General features: G+C 43.6%; 1 protein-coding gene across 1 annotated transcript in view; it reads left to right on the top strand.

Moving 5' to 3' along the window:
- Positions 1 to 27,863, top strand: part of FDFT1 (farnesyl-diphosphate farnesyltransferase 1) — a 64,726-nt gene that overhangs the window by 21,317 nt on the left and 15,546 nt on the right. The window contains exons 3-6 of the mRNA XM_069236154.1: positions 14,132 to 14,315; positions 15,680 to 15,808; positions 18,917 to 19,108; positions 20,361 to 20,537. Coding sequence (XP_069092255.1) covers positions 14,132 to 14,315; positions 15,680 to 15,808; positions 18,917 to 19,108; positions 20,361 to 20,537 — 682 coding nt within the window. The remainder of the gene's footprint in view (positions 1 to 14,131; positions 14,316 to 15,679; positions 15,809 to 18,916; positions 19,109 to 20,360; positions 20,538 to 27,863) is intronic.

Raw genomic sequence — 27,863 nt, 5'->3', positions numbered from 1 at the left:
GTCACTAACAGAGTGATCTTGTGGCAACGCTAAATCATTATCAACAAAATGCAGGATCCAAAGCAGAAGAAAATACCAATCATGACTCATGGTTGAAGGAAATATAGCTGTTGCCATCAAGGGACTAGTAGACCAATATGAAGACAGCAACGGCTTCCTTATCAAGACCGTCAAAAAAGTTAAATCCAAAAACAACTTAATCTCATCCACATTTGTGTGAGTTTACTGCGTAGCTCTAGAGCGGGGCCTAAGTCTGGCACTGTTGTCCCTCAAATACTGTTCAGCATACAGATTAATCTGTTCGATAGTCTCATCCAAAAATACGTCATCCATAAACAACTGAAAGAAATGTATAGGCAACAAACTTTCAGTATTCACTCTACACCCTGCCACACCAGTACAGACCGGCAACTCCGGCTGCCCCATGTTTGGGGCAACCCAGAGTTCATCTCTTCCAGTGGGAAGCCTTTCAACCCCAGGCTGCAATCCAGATACCTCTTGTTGCACAGCAGTGTCCTCTTCTGAAAGAAACACTTCATCCGCACCGAGTGGCTCCATCATCAGATGAGTGCTCTTGGACAGAAAATTTGCTTCCAGAATGTTGGACTGCCTCAGATGCAAAGTCAGTCTCATAATCATAGTCGGAAGAAGATTAAAAAGTATACCAGCAACCTGCTGAGCATTCCTCCTGCAGCTAGCCATAATCCTTACTAATAAAAGTAACTTGACAAATAAGTCAACAACAATCAAAACCATATAAAATAAGTAATAAACAAAGTGTGGCTTTATCACTAAGACCTATACACTCAAAAGCGATACAACTCACTTGCCAGAGACGGCTAGACACAGCAGCACCTACTCTGCACAGACGCAGCAAGCACCAACAATATCCCACTAGAAACTAAAACATCTTTTACTCACAAGACTACACAGAACACATCAGGAAGAAATGCAAGGAGAATTTCACACACAATAAAACGGAAGCTAAAATGCAGCTATTATTACACCATGTACAAAAACACATTCATGCAGGGAAATGATACTCATTTAGAGTAAATGGTAGAAAAATCGTTTTCTTACCAAACACATGCAACTACACAAACTGCACTCTACCAATGATGAAACCGCAAGCAGGAATCACAGCAAAGGAAAGCAAAAGCTTTGCACTAGAATGAAAAGGAGAAATAAAATGACAAGAAACAAAACCGTTAACGTTATAAATGCTTCGTCACTAACCAAATGCCAGTCCACACACACACTGCCAGCCAAGCCTTATTTGACACACACTGCTACTCGAACTCAAAACACACAAAAACTTTCCTGGTGTCTAGTGGTTTTCTAGTGTTGAGGGGACCAACCATGCTGAGGGATGCCAGATGAGGGAGCATGGGACACCGGGAAGTGTGGGGGTAAAGAATGCAGGGGAGGAGGAAGGAACAGAGGGTCCCATGTGGAAGGTGGTGGGGAATCATAAAGGAAAGACTGAGTGCGGGCCTACGGCAAACCTGAGAACAAGTGTGCGGAAGGAGGAGATTTTGTTTGACATGTTAGGGCATCCCCGGAGAAGGGGGTCCGCGGCAGGTGCATGAGTAGCTGCTAATCCGAACATCGCGACTCAGGGCAGGCGTGTGTTATTTTTTGCCTCCATGTGTAGCAGGAAAGTGTCCCAGCACTCCCCACCCGTGCATGAGTCTTCCCACCTGCAGAGTACCCAGAGGATGTTGGCCTTCACACTAGTCCATTTCAGCAGTTTAGCCAGCCATCCGTAAAGGTCGGTGGGGGTTGGGGTCTTCCATATCATCATAGTCAGCCTCATGAAGAGGATGAAAACCTGATCAATAAATCTGTGGAGGTGTTTATCACCCTTTGCCCGGGCCCGTAGACATAGTAAACAGGATTCAGGTGTTCAAGTGAGTGCTCGGAGAGCTCAGCCACTGTGGAAGTGACAACTTGCCATACCAGGTATAGAAACAGGCAATACCAAACCAGGTGATAGAATCTGGCATCGGTAGGTGACATTGAGGACACTCCGGAGTCAGGGTGGGATCTATGTCCCTGATCCGCTGAGGGAAAAAAATAGGCATGGTGCATGTAGTTAAATTGTTTGAATCGGAATCTGGGTTACAGGAAATATCTTTCACCAATTGGAGTGCCCAGGATTAGGATTTGTTTGAGATGGATTTGGGTAACACTGCATCCACTTAGCTCGTGTTCCCGCTGCGTGTCCTGGCGGGGTTCAGTTAAGGGCTGTGTATGGGATGGTTATGGTGTGATACGTCAAGTCGTTTGTTAGGAGCACATCCAAAGTGGTGGAAGTGGGCAGGTTCGTTGTTGCTGGCTTTCCAAGTGGCACACAGCACAAGTTATATGGCGCGGTGTGTCAAAAATTGTCCTGTGCCCATGCCATATGTGTCTGTGATGGCCTGAAAAGACATGATGGAGCCCTCATGGTAAAAGTCCCCTACCTGATCCACACAGATTCTCTCTAAGGGGCAGCATCATCTCGCAGCACCGCATAGGTGAGGGACGTGCCGGAGCCCAATTACCGGGGGATATGGCAGATGATGCCCTTTAACGTGTACAGATCTGCACCAGCAAGTGCGGGCCAGTCATCTTGCTCGTTTCCTGACTATGGCAGATAGTTGGATCAGGAAGCCACATATAAAATAGGCATATTGCTGAGTACCACACCAACTGACGCTAGTATGAGGCATGTGGGAGTACATAGCCAGTCAATTGGCTAATGTAGTTGGACTGCTTTATAATACAACTCTAAGTTGGATGCACCAAGACCACCTCCAATCAGCAGCCGCTGCAGGGTGAGAAGCACGACTCGGCGGCTTTCCATGCCTGAGATTAATTAGAGCAGCGATCTGTATAGTTTATGGAAAAGCTCGTAAGGAGCACTATGGGCGGCGCAGCGAAGAAGTACAGGACCTGGGGGAGCACCAGCATCTTGGATATTGCCACTCGTCCCAAAGGGGATAAGGGGAGTGATCTCCAAGAAGGCAGGGTACTGCAGATTGAGCTCACTGCCCTGCTAAGGTTGCCCTCCTTGTTTTTTCATGAGTGGTAAATCTCAGATTCCCAGATATTTGAAGGTGTTGCAGCACCTCCTAAGATGGCTACCCGGGGGACAGTCCTCTGTAAGGGGGGGTTCGCGGTGCCAAAGGGAACAAATAGGATTTAGGCCAGTTCACGCATATCCCAGAGACTTCACCAAAGTCATCCAACGGTCGCATGAGGTCTGGCAGGGCAGCATCTACATCACGCAGGTAAATCAGGTCAACGCCAGTGTAAGCGAGATGACGTGATGTACCCCTGGCTCTGGTATGCCCCACTCACTCCAGCGGCTCCATGGTGAGGGCAAAGAGGAGTACGGAGAATGAGTAACCCTGTCTTGTGCCTTTCTGTATGTTAAAATGGTCAGATATCAACTGGCCAGTCTTCACCCACAATTTGACAGGCTGTGGTACAGAGTTTTAATCATCCACCCTAGGAAGCGTGGTCCAAATCTCATGGAATCAGGGGTGAAAGGGAGGAAGTCCCAGCCCATTGTGTCAAACCCCATTTCGATATCCAATGACACTACAACCTGGTGAAAGGCATCGACCAGTGTGCCATGGATTAAACGAAGCAACAGGCAGATGTTGGTGAAGGTACTGTGCTCGGCGATAAATCCCGACTATTCAGTGTGTACCAGCATATCAATTATGGGGAGGAGACTGTATGCTAGTACTCTGCCTTTGATCTTACAGTCAAGGTTCAGTAGCGAGACAGGGTGATAGGAACAAACATCTAAGGGGTCTCAGCCTGGCATATGGAGGTGGCATAGTACACAATCATTAGCCCTTTGGTACCTGGTGTCTTGTTCCGAGCTATCAGTGAAATAACTGCACGTATTTCTTCTAGTTGCAGGGGCTTGTGTAGTCCAGCCCCCTGTAATGGGTTTAGCCTAAATGCCGGTGGATCGTGGGAAAAAAAGGCTCATCCACTCTGGCAGGTGCAGTGTACAGTCCCTGGGAATGCTCACGAAAGACCACTTTTATAATAGTTTTTACTCAAGTTGCTTCGGCCTCAACCCTTTGGTTGTGAAGCCTGTGAAGTTGTTCTGCTGTGGCAGTGTGGGGAGAAAGCCCTACCTCTAAAGGTCGCAAATTCTCCTCTATGAGTTAAAGTTCCACCAGCAAGCATTGGCATATTCCCCTGGAGGCTGCTAGACAGTGGCTATGCATGACAACATTGTGAGTTCCTTTTTAAGGCTCAGAATGAAGTAGTGCCCTGGTTGAGCTCAAAGTACGGTGTGATACACTGCTCAAACTTCTCGTGGAATAGAGGGTCAGAGAGAGCCTCTGTTTGCAGTTGCCGGGTGGGTATGGTGGGACGTTGCCTGCCCCAGCGCAGGGTGATCAAGATCGAGCAATGGTCCAGGTGGGTGGACGCCAGATATTCCAAGCGAGTCAGGAAGGAGCCCAGTTGTTCCTTACAAAGGAAAGGTCAATCCTGGTGTGCATTTCATGCACCAGGGAGTAAAAGGAGTATTCCCAGAATGTCGGGTGTCCAGGACTTCAGATGTCATGTAAGCGGTGGAGCGCAAGCGAGGTGTAAAAGTATTGTGTAGTACGAACACAGGTGGCGACATGCAGTGGAGGAGTGGACCAGTCTAGGATAACATCGGTCATGCAATTAAAACCACCCTGGAGCTCTGGGTGCAAAGGGTTCTGAAAAAGCACTGGGGTTAACGAGTCCAGGAAACCAGGTAGTTTAGTGTTGGGAGTGTAGATCACTACTAGCGTGAGGTGGCCCCATCAAGTTGTCCTTTTAATATCACGAAGAGCCTGTCTGCGTCCACCCTGTTGTTTCAACTACATTTGGGACCCCCAGAGCTATCCAAATAAGCCCCACCCAGCCCCCTCCGCTCCAGAGTCGAAGGCTGACATGGAAGTGCTGTACGCTTATTCTCACCACTTTGTGCCGATCTTTTGTAACTCGGCCGCTGGTATACACTGTGCATTTTGTGGCCTTGCCATTACTGTTTTAGCCTCCTCGTTGTGGATTGCTTCAGCATTTCACCTGAAATACAACAGTGGGGCTCCCAATGAAGGAAAAAACGCAAATGACCCCCCTTTTTTTTTTTGGCTAAGATTTTTACTCCCTAGTGCAGTACGTTATTTAATTACTCCAGTTGTCCATATTCTGAACTAGTGCCAAGAGATCCATGGCCTTTTAAAGGAGGTGCTATGGATACCCACCTTATATCAGATGCCCGGATATTCACCTTGTCAGAAATGGCGTGCTTTGTCCAGGGAAGTGTACCAGAGGTTATCAAATGCCAGAGTAATAGTCTGAATGCTATGGAGGGGCCATATACGTTATAAGTGGTCATAATCACAACAGAAACTCTCATGTTAGGGATACTGACTAAATGCAAGAAGGCTCCTGGTACATTGGGCATGGCCATCAGATGCTGTGTGTTACTATCTTGTAATAGCATCAATGCCAGCAGTGGCCAACAATTGTCAATTATGGCCACTATGTGTCATGGGTGGACCCAATAGGCCGGGGTGACTAAAAGGGGCACTGTGATCACCAGACACCACAGAGCAATACTGTCTGATTGAAACACACACTGTGTCCCACCATAAATATGTGCTTTCATCCCATAAGTACCCACACTTATGCATTCAAATACGTATGGACATAGACATAGACATGCATATGTGTGTTTTATGAAACCATACTGTATAACATTTGCACAGATGTGTACAGACACCCACTCTTGTGAGCTTTTACTGTCATGGACTGAAACTGCGCAGTCGTCTGCTGCAGTGTGCAGGGGCTGTGCTGCAGAACTCCAGTTTCTGGTGCAGAAACTGCTCCATATGTAACATATTTAAAGTTTTGAAAAGCCTTTTGTTTAATATCCCTTTCTTGTGTCCCTAAACTTCTTGAAGTTTGTCATGGCTTTGAACTTCACTAGATCCAGCTTTGTATTACCATTGTTTCATCAATACAACGCTCTAAGCTTTAACGTTTTAGATCTGACTTTAGCGACAGTTGTTTGTACATGAGCACCCCTACTCATTGAAGGGAGCCTGTTTTTAATGTGTTTGTAAATTGTCCAGTGTTACATTATAGATGTCTCATTCATCTTCATGGGACCAAGGTTTTCTTCTTAATCTTGAGGCTAAAACCCCTGAGGCACCGATCAGGAATTGTTGGGATGATTGTAGGTGACTTCCACAGGGGTTCCTGAGTCAATTATTGAAAGTTGAAACTAACCTCTTTGATATGCTGTCTTGGATTTGTGACCATTTGAGTTCCTTGAGTAGCGTCACAGTCAGAGTCTTGGAGAAAAAGGGAGATACACGTAAAAGCATGAACAGACTAAGTGACAGGCAGACGGAGGTCTGTGTGTTCTCTAGCCCAGGTGTTAAACGTATTTGTTAGTGGCATGCTCCGTTAAATAAATTACGCTTCTTCAATTGACTTGTAATAACTTTAGTAGATGTGTTAAGATTTTTTCCCAGACACTGAGGCCCCCAATTACAAGTGTTCTTTTGGTTATTACATTTCATTTGTTCAGTCTTGAGTGGAATTCGTTATGGGAGATTGCATTATGGAGCGGTAGATAGTAATCCTTACCAGAAGTGAAGAAAAGATTGAGGCCCAGGTGCACCCAGCGGCAAACATTTACAATAATGGAAGATTTATAAAATAGAGTGTGGTTGCTGGGCATTTCTTAAGAGTAATGTTATTTTACAATTTCTATTTTAAGGTCTGGTTTACTTTTTATATTGAAGAAAGTGGCTAAAGTTCCTACTTGGGTCATCTTTCTTTATTGGTAATAAGGTCAAGCAGACCAGGCGTAATCCATTGTTGGTTATAGGGAAGGAAATCATATACAATATGGCACAACCAAATAGCACTAAAAAATCATGGCAAGCAGGAGTCATTAGTAGGTTTTTATTTATTGTACAGAGCAGGGATACTCGGCAGCCCTCCTGCCCTTTACAAGTACCCCCTGGTGAAAAGCAGTACTTTGTTGCTGTTTACATGACAGGGCACTAACTTTCAGATAGCTGTTAAATGGGTAATCTTTTATTTACAAGTTAACTAAAGTAATTCAAGAGAAGCACAGAAGGTGTCCTGCACCACTTATCTTTAGGAACACATTCTTACATTGTGTACGAAACATGTTGATACACTTTTTAGGTTTCGCCTGTGCAGCGCTTGCGCTGTACTTTTGAAATCTATTGTATTTAATATAAACCTTAAAAGGGGCTTGCATCCCGACCCCTTGCTTTCCTTGCTTATCATTGGTTCCTGTGCTTGCCACTTATTTCTCCACTGTTTCTGTTGGCTGTAGCACTATTTCCTTCATTTACCAATGCTTGTTTCTCCGTGTTTGCTCATATCAGTGCCCTGAGGCCCAAGTACTGTTTACATGCACTTTTGGGGAACTTATTCTAGCACTGGCAAGCCATCTGCACTCCCTCCCCAAACCTGCATAGCCCACGGCTGTAAATCTTGTCCGAAGTCTTTTATTTAATTAATGACCTTGTGTCAGCACGCATTTCAAGTTGCGTAGTTTTGTTTTGTTTCTTCAATGCATTTTAAGCAGTGTTTTCATGTTGTTTGTCCAACCTATTTTATTTAATATCCTTTTATTTAATGACCTTGTGTCAGCACACATTTCAAGCATGTTTGTTTGTTTGAGTTTTTAAGACAGTTAAAGCAGTTTCCTGATTATTCCTGAGCTCCGACCGTTCTGTGAACACATTCTACTGGTGAGAGTCACGCGCCTTGGGCTTGCGTCACGTTCAAGTCACCTCCTGCAGCCCATCCCTCTGCAATATTGCCTTTATGCGCTCTTTCAGCAGTTTCTCACCATCATCTCAAGGTGCATCTACTACCACAAACCGTTATTGAAAACACTTGTGAAAAATTATAGATGTTAATCCAGTTCTTACACACATTGTATCAGTAGTGCACTCCAGTTTCTTTTTCTTACTTTATTTTTTATTTTGTTTTGTTTAAACACAGTAGAAGTTTCCTTTAAGTTGGTATTTGCCTCTGAGTGCTTGCTTGACTGCAGTGATTTTAATGTATCCAAATTACAAATACTCTACTCGGGCCCCCTAAATACCTTAGTGCTTACAAAATACTGCAGCATGCCTGCACAGTTGTACTTGAATGCCTCTGATAATTTCTGTTAGATCTGGCAGCTTTTTGGCGTGTCTCCCCAGACTTTTTGCCTTCTGACCTCCTGGTTTTATGGTGTATAGGACTCTGTTTTTGCTAGTTTATTGTCTCTGCGCACTTTACCACTGCTAATCAGTGCTAAAGTGCTCCCGATATAAATTGTACTGTGGATTGGTTCATCCATGATTGGCATATTTGATTTACTAATAAGTCCCTAGTAAAGTGCACTTGAGGTGCCCAGGGACTGTAATCAAATGCTGCTAGTGGGCCTGCAGCATTGATTGTGCCACCCACATAAGTAGCCCTATAAACGTGGCTCAGACCTGCTACTGCAATGTCTGTGTGTGCAGTTTTAAATTGCCACTTCGACTTGGCAAGTGTACCCACTTGCCAGACCTAACTAAACCTTCCCTTTTACTACATGTAAGGCACCCCTAAGGTAGGCTTTGGGTGGCCCCATGGGCAGGGTACAGTGTATGTTTAAGGTTGGACATATACTAGTGTGTTTTCATGTCCTAAGAGTGACATACTGCCAAATTCGGTTTTCACTGTGCAGGGCCTATCTTTCTCATAGATTAACATGGGTGCTGCCTTTAAATATCCTTATGTAGCGTGGATTCCATTTGAGAGCAGATAAAAATGTGGGGTTTAGGGTCTCTCATAATTTTAAAAATACATCTTTTATTGAAGTTGGTTTTTAAATTGTCTGTTCGAAAATGCCATGTTTAGAAAGTAGGCATTTTCTTGCTTAAACCATTCAGTGATTCTGCCTGTTTGTGAATTGTCTTTCTGGGTCAGTTTGACAGTTGGGCTGTTTTGCACCTCTCTAGACAGTGACACAAAAGGGGGCGGGGTGTAGCATGCATATACTGATGAGCCATCTGAGCTAGAGAGGAGGGAGGAGTGCGCGTTTAAACCTGAAAGGACGGTGCCTGCCCTCACACAATACAGTCTCCGACTCCCTGGTGTGGGTCTGGGCCCTGGCGTGTACAAGGAAGGATCTTGCAAACACTTGAGACTTTGCTTTGAAGTTTGCCAACTTCAAAGGCAGAACAGGGTATAAGAAGAAGATCCAAAACCCCAGACTTTTAGAATCTTTCTGGAATCAAGAGAATCCTCTGCCAAGGAGAAGAGCTAAAGAGCTGGAGGAGGAGTACTGTCCCTTTGCTGTGTTGCGTTGCTGGACTGGCCAGCAGTTGCTGCTTCTGCCTGAAAGGAGTGCAAAGGGTGAATTTTGCTGTGTGTCCTGCTTGAGAAAGTTCCCAAGGGCTTGGAGTAGAGCTTGCCTCCTGTTGGAAGTCTCAGGGACACCAAAGACTTCAGTTTCCTCAACCTGCAGGACTGAGAACAGCGTGTTTTGTGCTGTTCAGGAGGAGAAACCACTGAGATGCTGCCAACAAAACCGCTGACTTGCACCGTGACCTGCCGACGCCACACTGCCCCGCTTTACACCACGACCCTGGTCTCACCGTCATCGGATGACTTCACCAAGCTGCTGTTCGCACCTTGACCTATGGGCTCGCACTCCGGCATCGCCTGCTCACACCGCAGCCTCGGCCTCCCCGACACCGCCACTCCTGCTGATACCGGCACAGCTGCCTGCACCATGGGCTGTGGACACTGCTTGTGATGAGCACGAAGCACCCTCCCGCACTGCAGCCCCAGTCCACCAACGCCAGCACCATCGACTCCAGTGTCGTCACCAGGCATACCTGCTTGCACCATGGCCTGGGGACACCGTTCGTGAGGAGCACAATCCACCGCCCCGCACTGTAGCCCCGGTCAACCAACGTCAGCACCATCGACTCCAGTGTCGTCACCAGGCATTTCTGCCTGCACTTTGGCCTGTGGCCACCGCTCGTGAGGGTCACGAAGCACCGTCGCATCCTGCGCCGCTGGCTTGGGCCTACCAACGACAGTGCTTCAGCAACGTCGACGACACTGCCTGCACTGTGACCTGTGGACACTGCATGTTGCACCTCCCCACTTCACACCGCAGCCCTGGTCTCACGGATGACTCTCACCAAGCCACTGCCTGCACCATGACCTGTGGGCACCGCAATTCGCACCGTCCCACTTCACACCGCAGCCCTGGTCTCACGGACGCCGCTGGACGACCGTCACCGAGCCACTGCCTGCACCGTGACCTGTGGGCACCGCAAGTCGCACCGTCCTGCTTCGCACCACAGTCCTGACACTATCCATGCCCGCGCTCCTGACTTCATCCCTAAGTTCGATCCGCAACGCGTGTAACTTCAAGGGCCAGACAACCCCCGCACCAACACCGCTCTCCGTGAAGATCACGATGCCCTGCAAATCCAAAGGTATTGTTTGCGGGTCTTCCCGACACTGAAGCTAGCCAGTGACTGGCCTGAACTGTTGGTTTTGTTGATCACGATGCCGTTATAGCCCCAGGTGGAGCTATCGACTTTAAGGAACTGTATTTTTAAGATAAATCTTACACAATTCATATCGTTAGCACTATGTGTTGGATTTCTATCGTTTTGGTCTTGTTTTACACAGATAAATAGTGGCTATTTTTCTAAAATTGGCGAGGTGTCCTTTTGCAGTATTTTCACAGTATTACTGTGTGTTATGTGCAAATGCTTTACACATTTCCTCTGAGATAAGCCTGACTGCTCGTGCCAAGCTAACAAGGGGGTGAGCAGAGGTTATCTCAGCGGGTATCACCCTTATCCACACTAGAAGAAGGGTCCCTACTTGAACAGGGTGCCAACCGACTGCCAACTAGAGACCCCATTTCTAACAATCTCCTTTAATCAAAGTGGTAAAGGGCACAGTAGGCTGACGGATGAAATAGTGTGCAGGTTCTAGGCAGACAAGCTGCCACCGTACTCAAACGCCAGATTTTAATTTCACTAGTGCTCTGCTACTTGAACATCATCCATTATTGTGTTTGTTTTAGTATTTGAGTGGTCAAGCCATACATTAAAAAAGAATCCAAACACATTATGGTTCCTGCAAGGACCACTGCAGGGCACTAGTTTCTATTAGCATTGAGAGATTTTCAGCCCTCCCACTAATATACTATGATCCTGTTTTATCAAGGTAGACAAAAGGTGTTAATGTACACTGGAAATGTTCAGTGCTCTGTAGGGAATGTCCTACGGTACAACCCCTCTTCTTTCTCTGGCGCAGTACTTTAAAACGCTCTTTTAACGTGCGTTACTTCGGGCACTGTTTCACATGGCATAAATTTTAGTTGCAATTTTCATGAAACAGTTTTCTGAATAGTTTAGTTTATTTACCTCAAATCCTGTTGCTGATGGCTTGAAATGCAGTTGTTTGGGGCAGCTTTACAGCGAGACAGGTGGCTCACCTGCAATCTTCAGATTAATCTACCGAGATTTAGAACTCTTGAGCTGGCATGCATTGACTTGTAGATTCACTGAGTCCACTAACTATCAACAGGTGAAGGATATTCCTCATGCACTACTCTCGGATGTATCTTCCTGGGCATTTTGGTTGCTGAGGAATAACTTACATTATTAAATAAGAACAAACTTGTTTTTATGAAGCATTTATTGCTTTAAACAGGTGTTAACGATACACTATTCAATGGTACTTAATGAAACAACCTCATAACGATGAAAGTTACGTGGGCTTCAAACATGTGGTTTGCATACCTATCTATACATTAGGTAATGCAGCTTTAATGGTCTTTTATGCTGCAAATATTGCATGGCTAATATTCGAGTTCTGTGGGTATTAATTGTAATTGAGGGAGGAATCAGCTCATACTGACAATATTGCAGCGTGTAAGCACTGTAAAATAACAGGCGTTTATCTGCATGGTTTTGTTTTCTCTATCTTCCTGCATATTATTGCTTGAAAGGTTCAAACAATATCGATCTGGTGAAGATTAGCTGTATATTGACGCTAGGCAAAAAAACCAAAGTACGGGCAAAATTGCATAATAGCTCTCCTGTTTTGAGGTCCAGGCTGCTTCTCATTTGGAAAACTTGCTTTGCAGGTGACAGTGAGAGCCCATCCTACCCACCACAGTTAGATTTGCATTTCCTAAAAAAATTAAGTTTGGGTTTATATTTTGCCGACTTCGGTTTTATTCACATAGGCGAGAGAGAATCTACATTGAGACAGAAACAGTAATGCGTCTCTTGGGAGAGAGTGATGGTCAGCTGAAAACTTGGTGCCCCTTGGCTTCCAGCACACCTCATTCCGCGGCAGACGATCTCCTCCTCCGTGCTGGACTCACACTTATGCAGATACGTCCCTCTGATAATCCCTTGTGCAAGGCAGGGGCCGCGTTGTTTTACCACCATAGCTGGATGTAGCTGACTGACATACGTAGGCTTCATCGTCTAATAAAGTGCTGTTAAGCTAGCTCAGTGAGGTAGGCATGTTAAGCCATCTAGGTGATCTGGCGATCATCAATGCAAAACATATCTGTTTTTATTACTGGTAACAGCAGCACAGGGAAATGTTTATTTTATTGCCACCAGTTACTGCACAATATATTGGATTTTGCAATTAACGAGTCATAACACTTTTATGGAGTTTCAGTAAGATATTGCAGAACAGCTCACCAAGCTAAATCTTACAACAACAAAAAATATTGATCACGTAGGCGAAACCTAATGCATTTACCAAAGCTTGTTTGAATATTGAAGTTTTTTTCATTAATATGCAGAAGTGTTTTACCTTAGTAGATCAGATTATATTGATGCATTGAGAGGAATGTATTAAAAGAGATAGTTTTCAAACGTGAACTTAAAAGCAGTCATAACACCCACCCCTTCGGCCTCCCCGACCCACCAACAATGTCATTAGTGAACAAAGAGGCAAGTAATTTTCCATGTGCACCCTCTAGGTGGCCTAAGGAGTTGTTAGACTGGAAACAACATTAAAGTTTATTCATTCTAACACAAGAGAAGGTGTTGTACAGAGCCAATTCCGAGCTAAAGTATTTCAATATGTTCTCATGTGTGCTAATCAAGAAAAATAAAACAATTATTAAGTAGTGGGCCAGACCCTTTTTGCAGTGTCGCCTCCAAATTTTTGCCCTCAGTTGCTGAACCCAGTTTTGTTGGCAGTAGGATTTTGTGCGCTTTTCCCATGGTGACCTGTAGTCAAATGTTTTGTGCTTTCTCCCTAAAACATGGTAAAACTTGCATTTACCCGATTGCCACATTTAATTTACTTGTCAGTCCCTAATAAATGGTGCTACCTGTACCCTGGGCTTGTAAATTAAATGCTACAAGGCAGCAGGACTCATTGTGCCACCCATTAAAGTAGCAGTGTAAAACATGTCTCGGGCCCGCCACTGCAGCCTTTGTGAGCAGTTTTTAAACTGCCATTTTGACCTGGCACAATAAACCCTTTGCCAGGTGTAAAACTTCCTTTTTAATACATATCAGCTACCCTAAGGTAGACCCTAAAGGCTCCTAGGGCTGGGTACATGGTATCTACAAGGTAGGACATTTAAGTTTAAGTTTTATATGCCCTGGCAGTGAAATAAATACTCCTAAAGTTGTTTTCACTGTTTTTTAGGGTATCTCTCCCACATACTTAATGGTAAGTTTCCTTAGTTCAGATAATAAGTGGTAACTTCTGATTGGGAGCAGATAGAGAGATTCTGTTTACACTAAAATTTATTATAATTTAAACTCCTCTTTAATGGTGAAGTCAAATTTCAAGTTACAATTTTGAAAGTTATCATTATCTTGTCCCAACCACCTCTGCCTTTCTGTTGGACCTTTGTAGCCTCTTTGATCAGTGGAGGATGTACTGGTAAATGAGAATTTCCGTTGCTCTGAAATCATGCAAACGTGTTTAGTGTATTGGTTGCTCCTTATACTGTTCTGCTTAAAGCAGATTTAAGGTGTGTGCATCAGGTGAATACATTTTTTACCATTGGTTCTATTAATGATTCTTTTCACCACAGCCATGCTGTCTGCATATTCTACCTGGTGCTTCGAGCTCTGGACACTGTAGAAGATGACATGACTATCACCTTGGAAGCCAAGATCCCATTGTTGCATGACTTCCACACTTACCTTTATAAGCCTGACTGGAGATACATGGAAAGCAAGGAAAAAGACAGACAAATACTGGAAGACTTTCCTACGGTAGGAAAACAATCATCGTACTTTTTTTTGTTTCAGAATCCATGTCTTTATTTTTTTGCATCTTGTATTGAGTTGAACAAGTTCACGTTTGACTGCTTCCGCTAGGGTGGTATTAAATGTTTCTCGGAAAGCTGTTGAGTGTATATTTACCATGAAGGCTGTCTCGGTGACCTGATATGACTGGAGGAGGATCAGCTTTTCCCTTAAGTGTGATAACTTTTATGAGAACAGTACTTGACAGCACTGGCCATTGCATCTTTTAGGGTGATGTACTGCATCCTGTGTGAGGGTACTGGTATGCCATTATCAAACTCCCAAATGTTATAGCTCAATAGAAGGATTGATATAATTATTCAAGAAACTCAGTGCTAGATCATCTTTTAATCTCCTCTGAATCTAGCCTGGGTGGAAATTCTGACTTTTGAGTAGCTAACCTCTGATTGATCCACATTCTACTCGACGTGCCGTGCTGTTCACTGCTGCGTCATTCAAGTTTCTTACAAGATGTTTTGTCCTGTCAGTCCCATTCTCTCAATCTTCTACCAACGAATATTATTCTTGAAGGAGAAACTTTCAACTTTCCAGTTATTATGTGTTGCACATTGTGGCAGGTGCAAATATGCTGCCAGAAATCGTCTGACTACCAAGGAGACTGGGTAAAGGTGAGGTGGCCATAGCTGGGCTTCCAGGGCCTTTGGGAATGACTACTAGCCTTTGGAGGATGCACAAGATGTTAGGTAGTAATCACCACTCAACCATGTAGATATGTCATTACGTCATGTGGGGGTTGTGATTCAGGGTGTATTGGAGGTTGGGGGACTCTAACTTGTAAGGCTTTCTGAGTGTATCCTCTACTTGCCAAAGGTCGGCTAGTTCCTTCCAGGACATACAGTCTCCTTATTCCTAGCAGCAGATAATTATTTACTTTACCCCGACGTTCATCTTATATCATCCCAATTCCAATATAGTGTTTGCTTGCACGTCCCGGCCATGTGAAGAGAATAATCTCAGAATTTGTAAAGACTGAGTAATTTATTCAGTGATTACTTCAGCTGGTCATGCAAAGTTTTTCATTTCTTTAATGGCCCAGTGCAAGCAGAAGTGTGCCTGTCTGAAAATCAATTCACATGCGTACCTATAATGGTAATTTGGAATTAGCGGGCGTGATACGGATTTTTCCAAGGAGAGTGATATAAATGATTTACCTTTTGATTACTCTGGGATTGATACACTGAAAATGATCCTGAATATAAAAAGCTCACTTGGAGGATATCTTCATCTGTCATTGCACTACTTTTCTGTATTGTGTGAAGTGTATTACATTTCTCATTGCTTCATGATGTGTGTTGTGCTCCCTGTTTCAGATCTCTTTGGAGTTTCGTAATCTTGATAAGGAATTCCAAGTTGTGATTGCAGACATCTGCCACAAGATGGGTGTTGGCATGGCTGAGTTTCTGGGGAAAAAGGTGGAATCCCTACAAGAGTGGGATAAGGTAAAGAAACCTGTAGCCTATTAGATAGAATACAATATGGGAGAGAAGGTATGTCCTGCTTATTCTAATCATATCTGTTTCTAGATAAGTAGTGGAAAGTTTTGCACCTGAGCCATGGTTATATACACCTTGTGTCACTGCTTTTACTGTGTATCCAGTAGTGTATTTGTTAATCTAAGGCAGTGGTTCCCAACCTGTGGTCAGGGGACCCATGGGGGACCGCGAAACCTCCTCAGGGGGTCCGCTGCTGCTTGGAAAACGAAATAATAATAACAGATTAGGTCCCCAGCCTTCAGTAATGACTCAGTGGGGGTGTGTCCCGGGATTCCAATAATGATTCAGTGGGTGTTCTCGGGTTCCAGTAATGACAAAGTGGGGGTCCACAGAAGTCAAAAGGTTGGGAACCACTGATTCAAGGCACAGTATCTAAACGGGTTGCTGTGAGAGTAGGTGAATTTTAAATAATGTGCACCATAAAAGGATACAAGTTGTTACGTGTCCTGATTGACACATGGTAATTACTTTAGTGCTTTCTGAGCAGCATTCTATAATTTTGTCAGTTCTGGCGTGTCACTACAGAAGACCAACCAGATGCATATACAGGGAGTGCAGAATTATTAGGCAAATGAGTATTTTGACCACATCATCCTCTTTATGCATGTTGTCTTACTCCAAGCTGTATAGGCTCGAAAGCCTACTACCAATTAAGCATATTAGGTGATGTGCATCTCTGTAATGTGAAGGGGTGTGGTCTAATGACATCAACACCCTATATCAGGTGTGCATAATTATTAGGCAACTTCCTTTCCTTTGGCAAAATGGGTCAAAAGAAGGACTTGACAGGCTCAGAAAAGTCAAAAATAGTGAGATATCTTGCAGAGGGATGCAGCACTCTTAAAATTGCAAAGCTTCTGAAGCATGATCATCGAACAATCAAGCGTTTCATTCAAAATAGTCAACAGGGTCGCAAGAAGCGTGTGGAAAAACCAAGGCGCAAAATAACTGCCCATGAACTGAGAAAAGTCAAGCGTGCAGCTGCCACGATGCCACTTGCCACCAGTTTGGCCATATTTCAGAGCTGCAACATCACTGGAGTGCCCAAAAGCACAAGGTGTGCAATACTCAGAGACATGGCCAAGGTAAGAAAGGCTGAAAGACGACCACCACTGAACAAGACATACAAGCTGAAACGTCAAGACTGGGCCAAGAAATATCTCAAGACTGATTTTTCTAAGGTTTTATGGACTGATGAAATGAGAGTGAGTCTTGATGGGCCAGATGGATGGGCCCGTGGCTGGATTGGTAAAGGGCAGAGAGCTCCAGTCCGACTCAGACGCCAGCAAGGTGGAGGTGGAGTACTGGTTTGGGCTGGTATCGTCAAAGATGAGCTTGTGGGGCCTTTTCGGGTTGAGGATGGAGTCAAGCTCAACTCCCAGTCCTACTGCCAGTTCCTGGAAGACACCTTCTTCAAGCAGTGGTACAGGAAGAAGTCTGCATCCTTCAAGAAAAACATGATTTTCATGCAGGACAATGCTCCATCACACGCGTCCAAGTACTCCACAGCGTGGCTGGCAAGAAAGGGTATAAAAGAAGGAAATCTAATGACATGGCCTCCTTGTTCACCTGATCTGAACCCCATTGAGAACCTGTGGTCCATCATCAAATGTGAGATTTACAAGGAGGGAAAACAGTACACCTCTCTGAACAGTGTCTGGGAGGCTGTGGTTGCTGCTACACGCAATGTTGATGGTGAACAGATCAAAACACTGACAGAATCCATGGATGGCAGGCTTTTGAGTGTCCTTGCAAAGAAAGGTGGCTATATTGGTCACTGATTTTTTTTGTTTTGTTTTTGAATGTCAGAAATGTATATTTGTGAATGTTGAGATGTTATATTGGTTTCACTGGTAATAATAAATAATTGAAATGGGTATATATTTTTTTTTGTTGAGTTGCCTAATAATTATGCACAGTAATAGTCACCTGCACACACAGATATCCCCCTAACATAGCTAAAACTAAAAACAAACTAAAAACTAATTCCAAAAATATTCAGCTTTGATATTAATGAGTTTTTTGGGTTCATTGAGAACATGGTTGTTGTTCAATAATAAAATTAATCCTCAAAAATACAACTTGCCTAATAATTCTGCACTCCCTGTAATTCTGCATTTGTTAGGCCTCGCTTGCAAACAGCTTTGAAAACCTATTATGAACAATACCAATACTTAGCACGGGCTTTAGGTCAGCCCATTGCTTACCATTAATTGGCCTTCCTATTAATCTAATTTGCTTGCTTCTTATTCGATGGCTTTCCTTCCTCTACTTGCTTGTTTGCCTCCCCCTGCCATCATTTTGATTGGATGACTTGTATTCTTCCACTGCTTACATTAAGACAACTATGTTTTTGGTTTTCTTTCCCAAAACTCCTTGAGAATGCCGGTATTTTCTTGCTCTTTCCTTAGTGTGCGAGCTCACCGCCATATCTCTGTGCTTTCCATGATGTCCACCCCTCATTGTTTTATTTAAAAAAAAAATTATTGTATTTAATTTTTCAGGTCTGCCTCCCTCAAGCTCTTCCTATGCTCCCTTGCTTCTTCATTTTGCTTCCTGACTATTATTCATAGGGTTGGACTTGCCACCCATCAACTCACCCCACCACACTTCTCTGTTCTTCCCACCTCTCACCGTTGCTTTCTTTTTTTTAAATTATTTTTGAAAATCTTTTTTGGAGCACCCACTTCCCAAATTTGTTGCAGCCCAACTCTGTTTCATTAACGCTTTTAATTTTTTTTTTTTTAAATTGTTTTTAATTTGTGACTTCAGGATTGGCACCCACAATTTTGGAACAATAAATTAAAAGCTAAAACATTTTTAAAATGGCTGCCTCTTCATGACAAATGCATGCTCCATTACAGGCTGTTCTTCTTGGGAGAGTGAAAAGAACTTAATGTAATAGAATGTTACTGTAGAGCATACAAATAAAAGCAGAGATTTTATCAAACAGAAAATTACCATATTTTTATAGTAGTTTTTCCTCAAAAAGAAGATTTAAGACTTTGTCAACATAAAGACCTAATGATATTAACCACCACGTTTTCCTTGCAGTATTGTTACTATGTCGCTGGACTTGTAGGAATTGGCCTTTCGCGCCTATTTTCTGCTTCAGAAGTGGAAGACCCCCTTGTTGGTCAGGACTTGAAGCTCGCCAATTCCATGGGCCTTTTCCTGCAGAAAACCAACATCATTCGAGATTACCTGGAGGACGAACTTGAGGGTCGAGAGTTCTGGCCCAGAGAGGTAAAAAAAAAAAAACATAAGTTATCCCAACTGCGTTGAAGCACAGTCCGTTCTGTGTGTTAAATATAGGCTGGTAGTTGTGTTCAAAGTGAGCAAGGTCACTAATTAGTGGCTAAGGTCCTGCAGGACAAGAGGAATGAGAGGTTTACTGAACTCATTTTTGTAATTTGCTCTATTTAGTCTATTATTCAGAGAAACAAAGACCTGCTACAGTTATGCTGGGTGTATATGTATCGCACACAACTCTTCCCTACGGATATCCTGGCATTGAAAATAGGTTTTAGTAGATTAGGTACCTTCTGGTGTGGATTTCGGTATTGTTTCTTGCGGTGTACATATGTCCTCAGATAACCTGCCTGTGCTGAAAGATACATGAAGCTTTGGATCTCCTATTTATTACTATTAAGGGCAAATTTATAAATTAAGGGAAAGCTGAAAAACAAATTACTAAATTAATCTTAAATTCATGCATTCTATAATTTAGATAGATTTGCGTATTTTACAAATATGTTGGTAATACTATAATTGAAGTGATTAAACAGCGCATCATATTTTCTTACCAGTCTCCTCAGGGTTCACTTCTTAGCATATGTTATTATTCTGTACACTGAGATATATTTTGACTTCTACGTAAAGGCAAGCAACATTGGGCTGTTACTTATATTTTGAGTTTGCAAATAAACCATGACGCTCTCATATCAAAATAACAGCACCAATTTTACTTAAATCTTTTTCATTGAATTGATATTCATCAAGTCTTGTTCTCCCAGTGCTTTGTCTTACTGAGCTTTGAGCAACAACAGTGCGTTTTACAAAGCGCATAGAAGCGTGTTGGTTCCCTTTTTTTTATTTGTTAAGAGTCCCACGCTACTGTATTTACTCCCTGCACGCCCCTCAAATGTTTATTACTTTAGGATCAGTTTGTTTTTAGATCTTTTATAAATGTTGTTACTGTATACTTAATCGCTAAATTACTGTTTAACTTGGTGGACGAAAGGGCTTTTAAAGCAAAGTACTATGAGATGCTCTTTCTAATGAAATATGTCTTTAAAAATCAGGCTTGGCGATAAAACAAGTCATTGAGATTTACAAAGTTATTCTAGAACTTGCCTTCTAGTCTCCTTACTATTTAGAAAGAAATAATGGTCAAGTTTGTTGATTCAACAAGGCCATCCTTACTCACGGCTCATTAGAACCCCGCGTCCCGCCAATTCTGTAATATTTCCCGCTGTCTTTTTTTGTTTAACTCTAGGTGTGGAGCAGATATGCTAAAAAGCTGTCAGACTTTGCAAAACCAGAAAACATAGACTTGGCAGTGCACTGCATGAATGAACTGATTACCAACGCTCTCCACCATGTTCCAGACGTCCTCACGTACCTTTCGCAATTGAAAAACCAAAGCGTCTTCAACTTTTGCGCTATTCCACAAGTACGTCAACATTTTTGAAATTATTATTCTGCATATTGACAGTATTCAGAGTAACTGCCCCCCCCCCCCCAACATGACACCTCATCAACTGCGTATAAATTGAACTTGGTTTTAGGCGAATGTTCCTGTTTATGAATATTGTATTGTCTACATTGTCTTATGTAAGAGCAAAATGATTTTGTACTTTATGAGTGCCTAAAACGCATTTTGGAACTAGAGGGTTTAACATTTTCCATTTCCCTACCATGAGTTTTATTTTGAAAGTGTTAGGGGAGTTTTTTTGCGTTCACTTGAACAAAAGTAAGTGAAAAAGTTGCGGATCTAGAAAAGACTATCTACAACCTTTCCCAGCTGCATCTGTAGCTGCATTACAAACAGCAGGCAGAGGTGCATTGGACAGATTGCAAGTGACATTGATTAGTGCAACTATGTAGTATAAATGACGGACCTTGTGACTAATGCATGTTTATTTGTTGTGTTTTTATACAACACCAATAGGCCATCTGTCCATCTCGGCACTTTTGGTGCAGGTTGGTGTTCCATCACATTTAATGACTGACACTGTAATGTACAATTACAATTACATCTCAATAGAGCCTAGAGCTACACACTGGTAGGATAGCCAAGCCTATTGCTAGTACCAACATATAGAGATGCTTTCCGAAATTGCTATATATTTTTTTAAACCGTGTTAGTGGAACATGGGTCTGTGATTTCGAGACACTACCAGGGTCGGGTTGGTACACAAATAGCCCCAGGCACCAAAATAAGTGGCATAATTACAGAATCGGATGGCTCAAAAAAGCGTCTTCCATTGCAAACTGGGGCAACTTAAAAAACATAACTTAAAAAAACATATCAGGTGTTTTGCAGGGTATGGGAGACTGCATGCATTTGGGCTTGATGGAGGCAGTTTTTGTGATAATGTCAGGGAAATACACAATAAGAAATGGCCTACCAGTCCATAAAACAGAGCCACAAACATTCCGAAAACTGGCCCACACACTGGCACGACCAGATTGCCTCCTCGGCCTGTCCAACACTGGGAGGTACTAGTTACATGTATCTGTGAAAGGAAAGTATACATCAGCATGTCTCTTTGCAGGTATTGTTTTTTGGCCGAGCATAGCAGCGTGCAAGCGCTGCTCTTCTCAACATATGTATTCTGTGGGCTTTAACCACACCCATCTTGCGCTCATCACTTTTGCTTTCATTGGATCCTGAGCCTGACTTTCAAAAATCCCTTAATGCCGTTGGTAAATGCTTTAAGTTTGTCCCGCCTTGAGGCTGGTTTGTTATCGCCTTGGAGACTGACTTTGTTGCATGGATTATTGCACGATTAGAGAGATACCTTAGTGTGGCGCACATTTTTCAAATTTTTTTTTTGCCTTGTACTTTTGGGCTGCATGGCTGTATGTTGTTTCTTTCTCTTCCTTGTTTATAGGCATTTTGCTGTTACATTGCGCTGTCGGCGGGGTCTTTCTTTTTTTTTTTTTTTTTTTTTTTTTTTGCAGTTTTATGTAGCGCGACACGGAGGTTTTGGAGCACATATATATATATATTCATATTCAATGGCATGTGTAGCTGCAGATACACATGCTGTGCACTGTTCCTGCCATCTGGTGTTGGGCTCGGAGTATTACAAGTTGTTTTTCTTTGAAGAAGTCTTTTCGAGTTACGGGATCGAGTGACACCTTCCTTTCGGCTCCATTGCGCATGGGCGTAGACTCCATCTTAGATTGTTTTCTTTCCACCATCGGGTACGGACGTGTTCCTCTTCACTCCGTAATTAGAATCAGGATAACTTAGAAAATCATTGAAATCCGTCGGTATTGTTTGTGTTCGGGACCGGTTTAGTATAAACTCATCGGCACCGACAACAAGACCGCTTCGGTGGCCCTTAGGGGCTTCCGCACTTAACCAAGGTCTGGTGGGCCCGATCACACCCGTCGTTGAAGACTCCTGGACCGGACCCCCTTCAGTTTTTGACCGACATGTCATGCCAAGTATCCTTATACAGACCAGCATCGGGTCTGTAACCTGTGTTTATCGCCCGAACACAGAGAGGATACTTGTGAGGCCTGCAAAGCTTTTTGATCCAAGAAGACCCTAAGAGATCGCTGCACAAGACGTTTGCAGATGGCGTTGAAGCCGACACAACACCTAGACGTCGAGGAAGAAGAAACGAGAATATCCATTCAGGGTTTGGACTCTGATGACTCCGACGGGGATCGGCCACCGACGGCGGCGCAAAAAGTGAGTACACCGGCCCTGTCCCAGACCCAAAGTCAGATTAAAAAAACACAAGGCCTCGGGGACGCCACTGCCAGACGGCCATGGCTTAACCCATAGAAAAGACGATGACCAAATACCATCATCTGCACCGAAAAAGGCCAAAATATTGCCCAAGACTTCCGACTCCGGTTGAGAAATCGACACCGAAAAGAGTCGACATCGAGTGGTCGAGTTTAGCAAACCTCAGAAAAGCCTCTCGGAGCCGAGACTAACAGTTTCCATCGGGGTTTCGGTACTGAAAAAAAACGGCTTCGGAGCCGAAAAAGACTTCCTGTATGGAAGAGCAGGGACTCCCTCAACAGCTCAAGGAAAGGCACAGATTCAAGCAGAAACTGGATTTGGAAGAGCTTGACCAAACTCAACCAAGGCTCCAAATCCAAAAAGACACAGGGAAAATTCAAACCATCCCCCGCTCAAGTTCAAGAGAAAACTGGCTTTTCATGAGACTGAAATGCAACCAAAGGCCAAGGAGGTTAGAGAAAAGTCACCACCCCCACATTTCTCACCACAAATGTCCCCACTTCATTCACCGCAACTATCACCAGTGGGTACACCAATGGCACAGTCACCCACACATACTGGGATGACGCAGGACGATGCAGACCCCTGGGATCTATACGACCCACCAGTTTCAGACAACAGTCCAGAGTGTTATCCTACAAAACCTTCACCTCCAGAGGATAGCACGTCCTACACGCAGGTACTGGCCAGAGCAGCAACATTTCACAATGTTCCAATGCATTCAGAACCAGTGGAGGATGACTTTCTATTTAACACTCTGGCATCCACGCATGCTTCGTACCAAAGCTTGCCAATGCTAACGGGCATGCTTAAACATGCACAACAGGTTTTCCAAGAACCTGTAAAAGGGAGAGCCATCACGCGAAGCATCGAGAAAAAATATAAACCGCCCCGTCAGACCCTGTGTTTATTACACAACAGCTTCCTCCGGACTCAGTTTTTGTGGGGGCTGCAAGAAAGCAGGCAAATTCAGTCATCAAGGGATGCGCCACCCCCTGATAAGGAAAGCTGTAAGTTCGACGAGGCAGGGAAAAGAGTGGCATCGCAAGCGGCCAATCAGTGGCATATTGCCAACTCACAAGCCCTCCTTGCCCGCTACGACAGAGCACATTGGGACGAGATGCAGGATATTAACCAACATCTACCAAAAGAGCATCAAAAACGTGCCCAACAAGTGGTGGAGGAGGGACAGGCCATCTCAAATAACCAGATCCGCTCTGCACTAGACTCTGCTGATACAGCAGCACGGACTGTCAATACAGCAGTCACCATTAGAAGGCACGCATGGCTGCGAAGTTCTGGTTTTAAACCAGAGATACAGCAGGCGGTATTGAATATGCCGTTCTATCAACACCAGCTATTCAGGCCGGAGGTGGACACCGCAATAGAAAAAATGAAAAAGGACACAGTCAAAGCCATGGGCGCGCTCTACTCCTATCAATACAGGGGAACATTTAGGAAACCACAGTTTCGGGGAGGGTTCAGACACCAACCTGCAGAACCATCCACCTCCCAAACAAAACCCACTTACCATTCTCAGTACCAGAGAGGGGGGTTTTGTGGTTCCTACAGAGGACAGTCCCCAAGAGGAAGCAGGACATTTCAGCCTGCTAAGCAAACCCCTAATAGCAAGCAGTGACTTCAGTGTCACACTTCCCCAACACACATCACCAGTGGGGGGAGATTAACAAAATACCACAAAAATTGGGCACACATTACCACAGACACATGGGTTGTATCAATTATCCAACATGGTTACTGCATAGAGTTCATAAAATTCCCTCCAGATGTTCCCCCAAGAACGCACAAGATGTCAATACAACACCTAGACCTACTACAAATAGAGTTCCAAGCACTACTAGCAAAACAAGCCATAGAACTAGTACCTTATCACCAGAAAGGAACAGGGGTTTACTCCCTATATTTCCTTATTCCAAAGAAAGACAAAACTTTAAGGCCTATTCTAGATCTCAGAACGTTAAATCTCTTTATCAAATCAGATCATTTCCACGCGGTAACACTACAGGACGTAGTGCCCTTACTAAAACAAGGGGAATACATGGCAACACTGGATCTAAAAGATACGTATTTTTACATACCCATTCATCCATCTCACAGGAAATACCTCAGGTTTGTAATACAAGGCAAACATTACCAATTCAAAGTGTTACCCTTCGGAATAACAACGGCACCCAGGGTATTTACAAAATGCCTAGCTGTAGTAGCAGCTCATATAAGGAGACATCACATGCACGTATTCCCGTATTTAGACGATTGGCTAATAAAAGCCAACACTCAACAACAATGTACAAGTCACACGCAATACATAATAGATACTCTACACAAACTAGAGTTTTCTAAAAATTACCAAAAATCTCATTTACAACCATTCCAAATACAACAATACTTGGGAGCGACGCTCAACACACAAAAAGTAATTGCCACTCCAAGTCCACAAAGAGTTCAATCGTTTCAAAATATAAGATCAAGCGTGCAGCCAAACCGACAATACACGGTCAGGTTTGTGATGAAACTACTAGGCATGATGTCCTCATGCATAGCTATTGTCCCAAATGCAAGACTACACATGCAGTCCTTACAACAGTGGCTAGCAAAACAATGGACGCAGGCACAGGGTCAACTCCAAGATGTAGTGTTGATAGACCGCCAAACACACTCTTCGCTTCAGTGGTGGAACCCTGTAAATTTAAACAAAGGGCGGCCTTTTCAATAACCAGTGCCTCACACCATTATCACAACAGACGCCTCCAGGATTGGGTGGGGAGCACACCTCAACAATCCCAGCATACAAGGTCAGTGGGACAATCAACAAAAACAACTTCACATAAATCGCTTAGAACTGCTAGCAGTCTTTCTAGCACTAAAAGCCTTTCAGCCCCTTCTAGTCCACAAACCCATTCTTGTCAAAACAGACAATATGACAACAATGAATTATCTAAACAAACAGGGGGGGGGGACATACTCGTCACAACTGTGTCTCCTAGCACAAAAATTTGGCATTGGGCAATTCACAACAACATTCGCCTGATAGCACAGTATATACCAGGCATTCACAATCAGTTGGCCGAAAATCTCAGTCGATCACCAGCAAGCTCACGAGTGGGAAATACATCCCCAAGTTCTGCAAGATTACTTCTACCGCTGGGGGACACCAAGCATAGATCTGTTTGCAACACAACAAAACGCAAAATGCCAAAACTTCGCATCCAGGTACCCACACCCTCAGTCCAAGGGCAATGCTCTATGGATTAGCTGGTCAGGGATATTTGCTTACGCTTTTCCCCCTCTCCCACTCATTCCTTTCCTGGTCAACAAACTGAGTCAAAACAAACTCAAACTAATACTCATAGCACCAACGTGGGCTCGCCAACCATAGTACACCACACTGTTGGACTTCTCGGTAGTACCGCACATCAAACTACCAAACAGACCAGATCTGTTAACACAACACAAACAACAGATCAGACACCCGAATCCAGCATCGCTCAACCTAGCAATCTGGCTCCTGAAGTCTTAGAATTTGGATATCTAAACCTTTCAAATGAGTGTATGGGGGTCATTAAACAAGCAAGGAAACCGACAACAGGGCATTGTTATGCTAATAAATGGAAAAGGTTTGTTTTCTATTGCCAGGCAAATCAAATCACACCGCTAGAGGCCTTCATACAAAACATTGAAGGTTATTTACTACACTTACAAAAAGCAAATCTTGCTTTTTCTTCCATAAAAATCCATCTCACTGCAATATCTGCTTATCTGCAGATTAAATATACAAAGTCGCTTTTTAGAATCCCAGTTATAAAAGCCTTTATGGAAGGACTAAAAAGAATCATACCTCCAAGAACACCACCAGTACCTTCGTGGAATCTTAATATTGTACTTACATGACTCATGGGTCCACCATTTGAACCCATGCATTCTTGTCAAATCCAATTCTTGACTTGGAAAGTAGCCTTTCTAATAGCCATCACTTCACTACGAAGAGTTAGCGAAATACAGGCGTTTACTATACAAGAACCCTTTATACAATTACACAAACATAAAGTGGTTCTCCGTACAAATCCACAATTTTTACCAAAAGTCATATCACTGTTTCATCTAAACCAAACAGTTGAACTCCCAGTCTTCTTTCCACAACCAGACTCAGTAGCAGAAAGGGCATTGCATACATTAGACATAAAAAGAGCGCTAATGTACTACATAGACAGAACAAAAGCATTTCGTAAAACTAAACCATTGTTCGTAGCTTTCTAAAAACCCCATGCCGGTAACCCTATATCCAAACAGGGCATAGCCAGATGGATAGTCAAATGTATTCAGACCTGTTACCTTAAAGCTAAAAGAGAATTACCCATTACACCAAGGGCACACTCCACTAGAAAGAAAGGTGCCACAATGGCTTTTCTAGGTAATATACCAATGACAGATATTTGTAAGGCAGCCACTTGGTCTACACCCCATACATTTACTAAGCATGTGTAGATGTGTTAGCAACACAACAAGCCACAGTAGGACAGGCTGTATTAAGAACATTATTTCAAACAACTTCAACTCTTACAGGCTGACCACCGCTTTTGGGAGGATTACTGCTTTGTAGTCTATGCACAGCATGTGTATCTGCAGCTACACATGCCATTGAACGGAAAATGTCACTTACCCAGTGTACATCTCTTTGAGGCATGTTGCGCTGCAGATTCACATGCGCCCTCCCACCTCCCCGGGAGCCTGTAGCCGTTTTAGTTGCATGTAAATTGTATATATGTAAATAAATATTCCTTACTACAAACTATGTACATACATATCTACTCCATTGCATGGGCGTCTTTAGTATCCTTATTTTACCAACTCCTACCTCCCCCTATGCGGGAAAACAATCTAAGATCGAGTCTACGCCCATGCGCAATGGACCCGAAAGGGAGGAGTCACTCGGTCCCGTGACTTGAAAAGACTTCTTCGAAGAAAAACAACTTGTAACACTCCGAGCCCAAC

This window comes from Pleurodeles waltl, chromosome 5, assembly GCF_031143425.1.
Source record: "Pleurodeles waltl isolate 20211129_DDA chromosome 5, aPleWal1.hap1.20221129, whole genome shotgun sequence".
NCBI classification, from domain to species: Eukaryota; Metazoa; Chordata; class Amphibia; order Caudata; family Salamandridae; genus Pleurodeles; species Pleurodeles waltl.
Note: the sequence above shows the minus strand (reverse complement) of the source record. Positions and strands in the feature narration are given on the sequence as shown.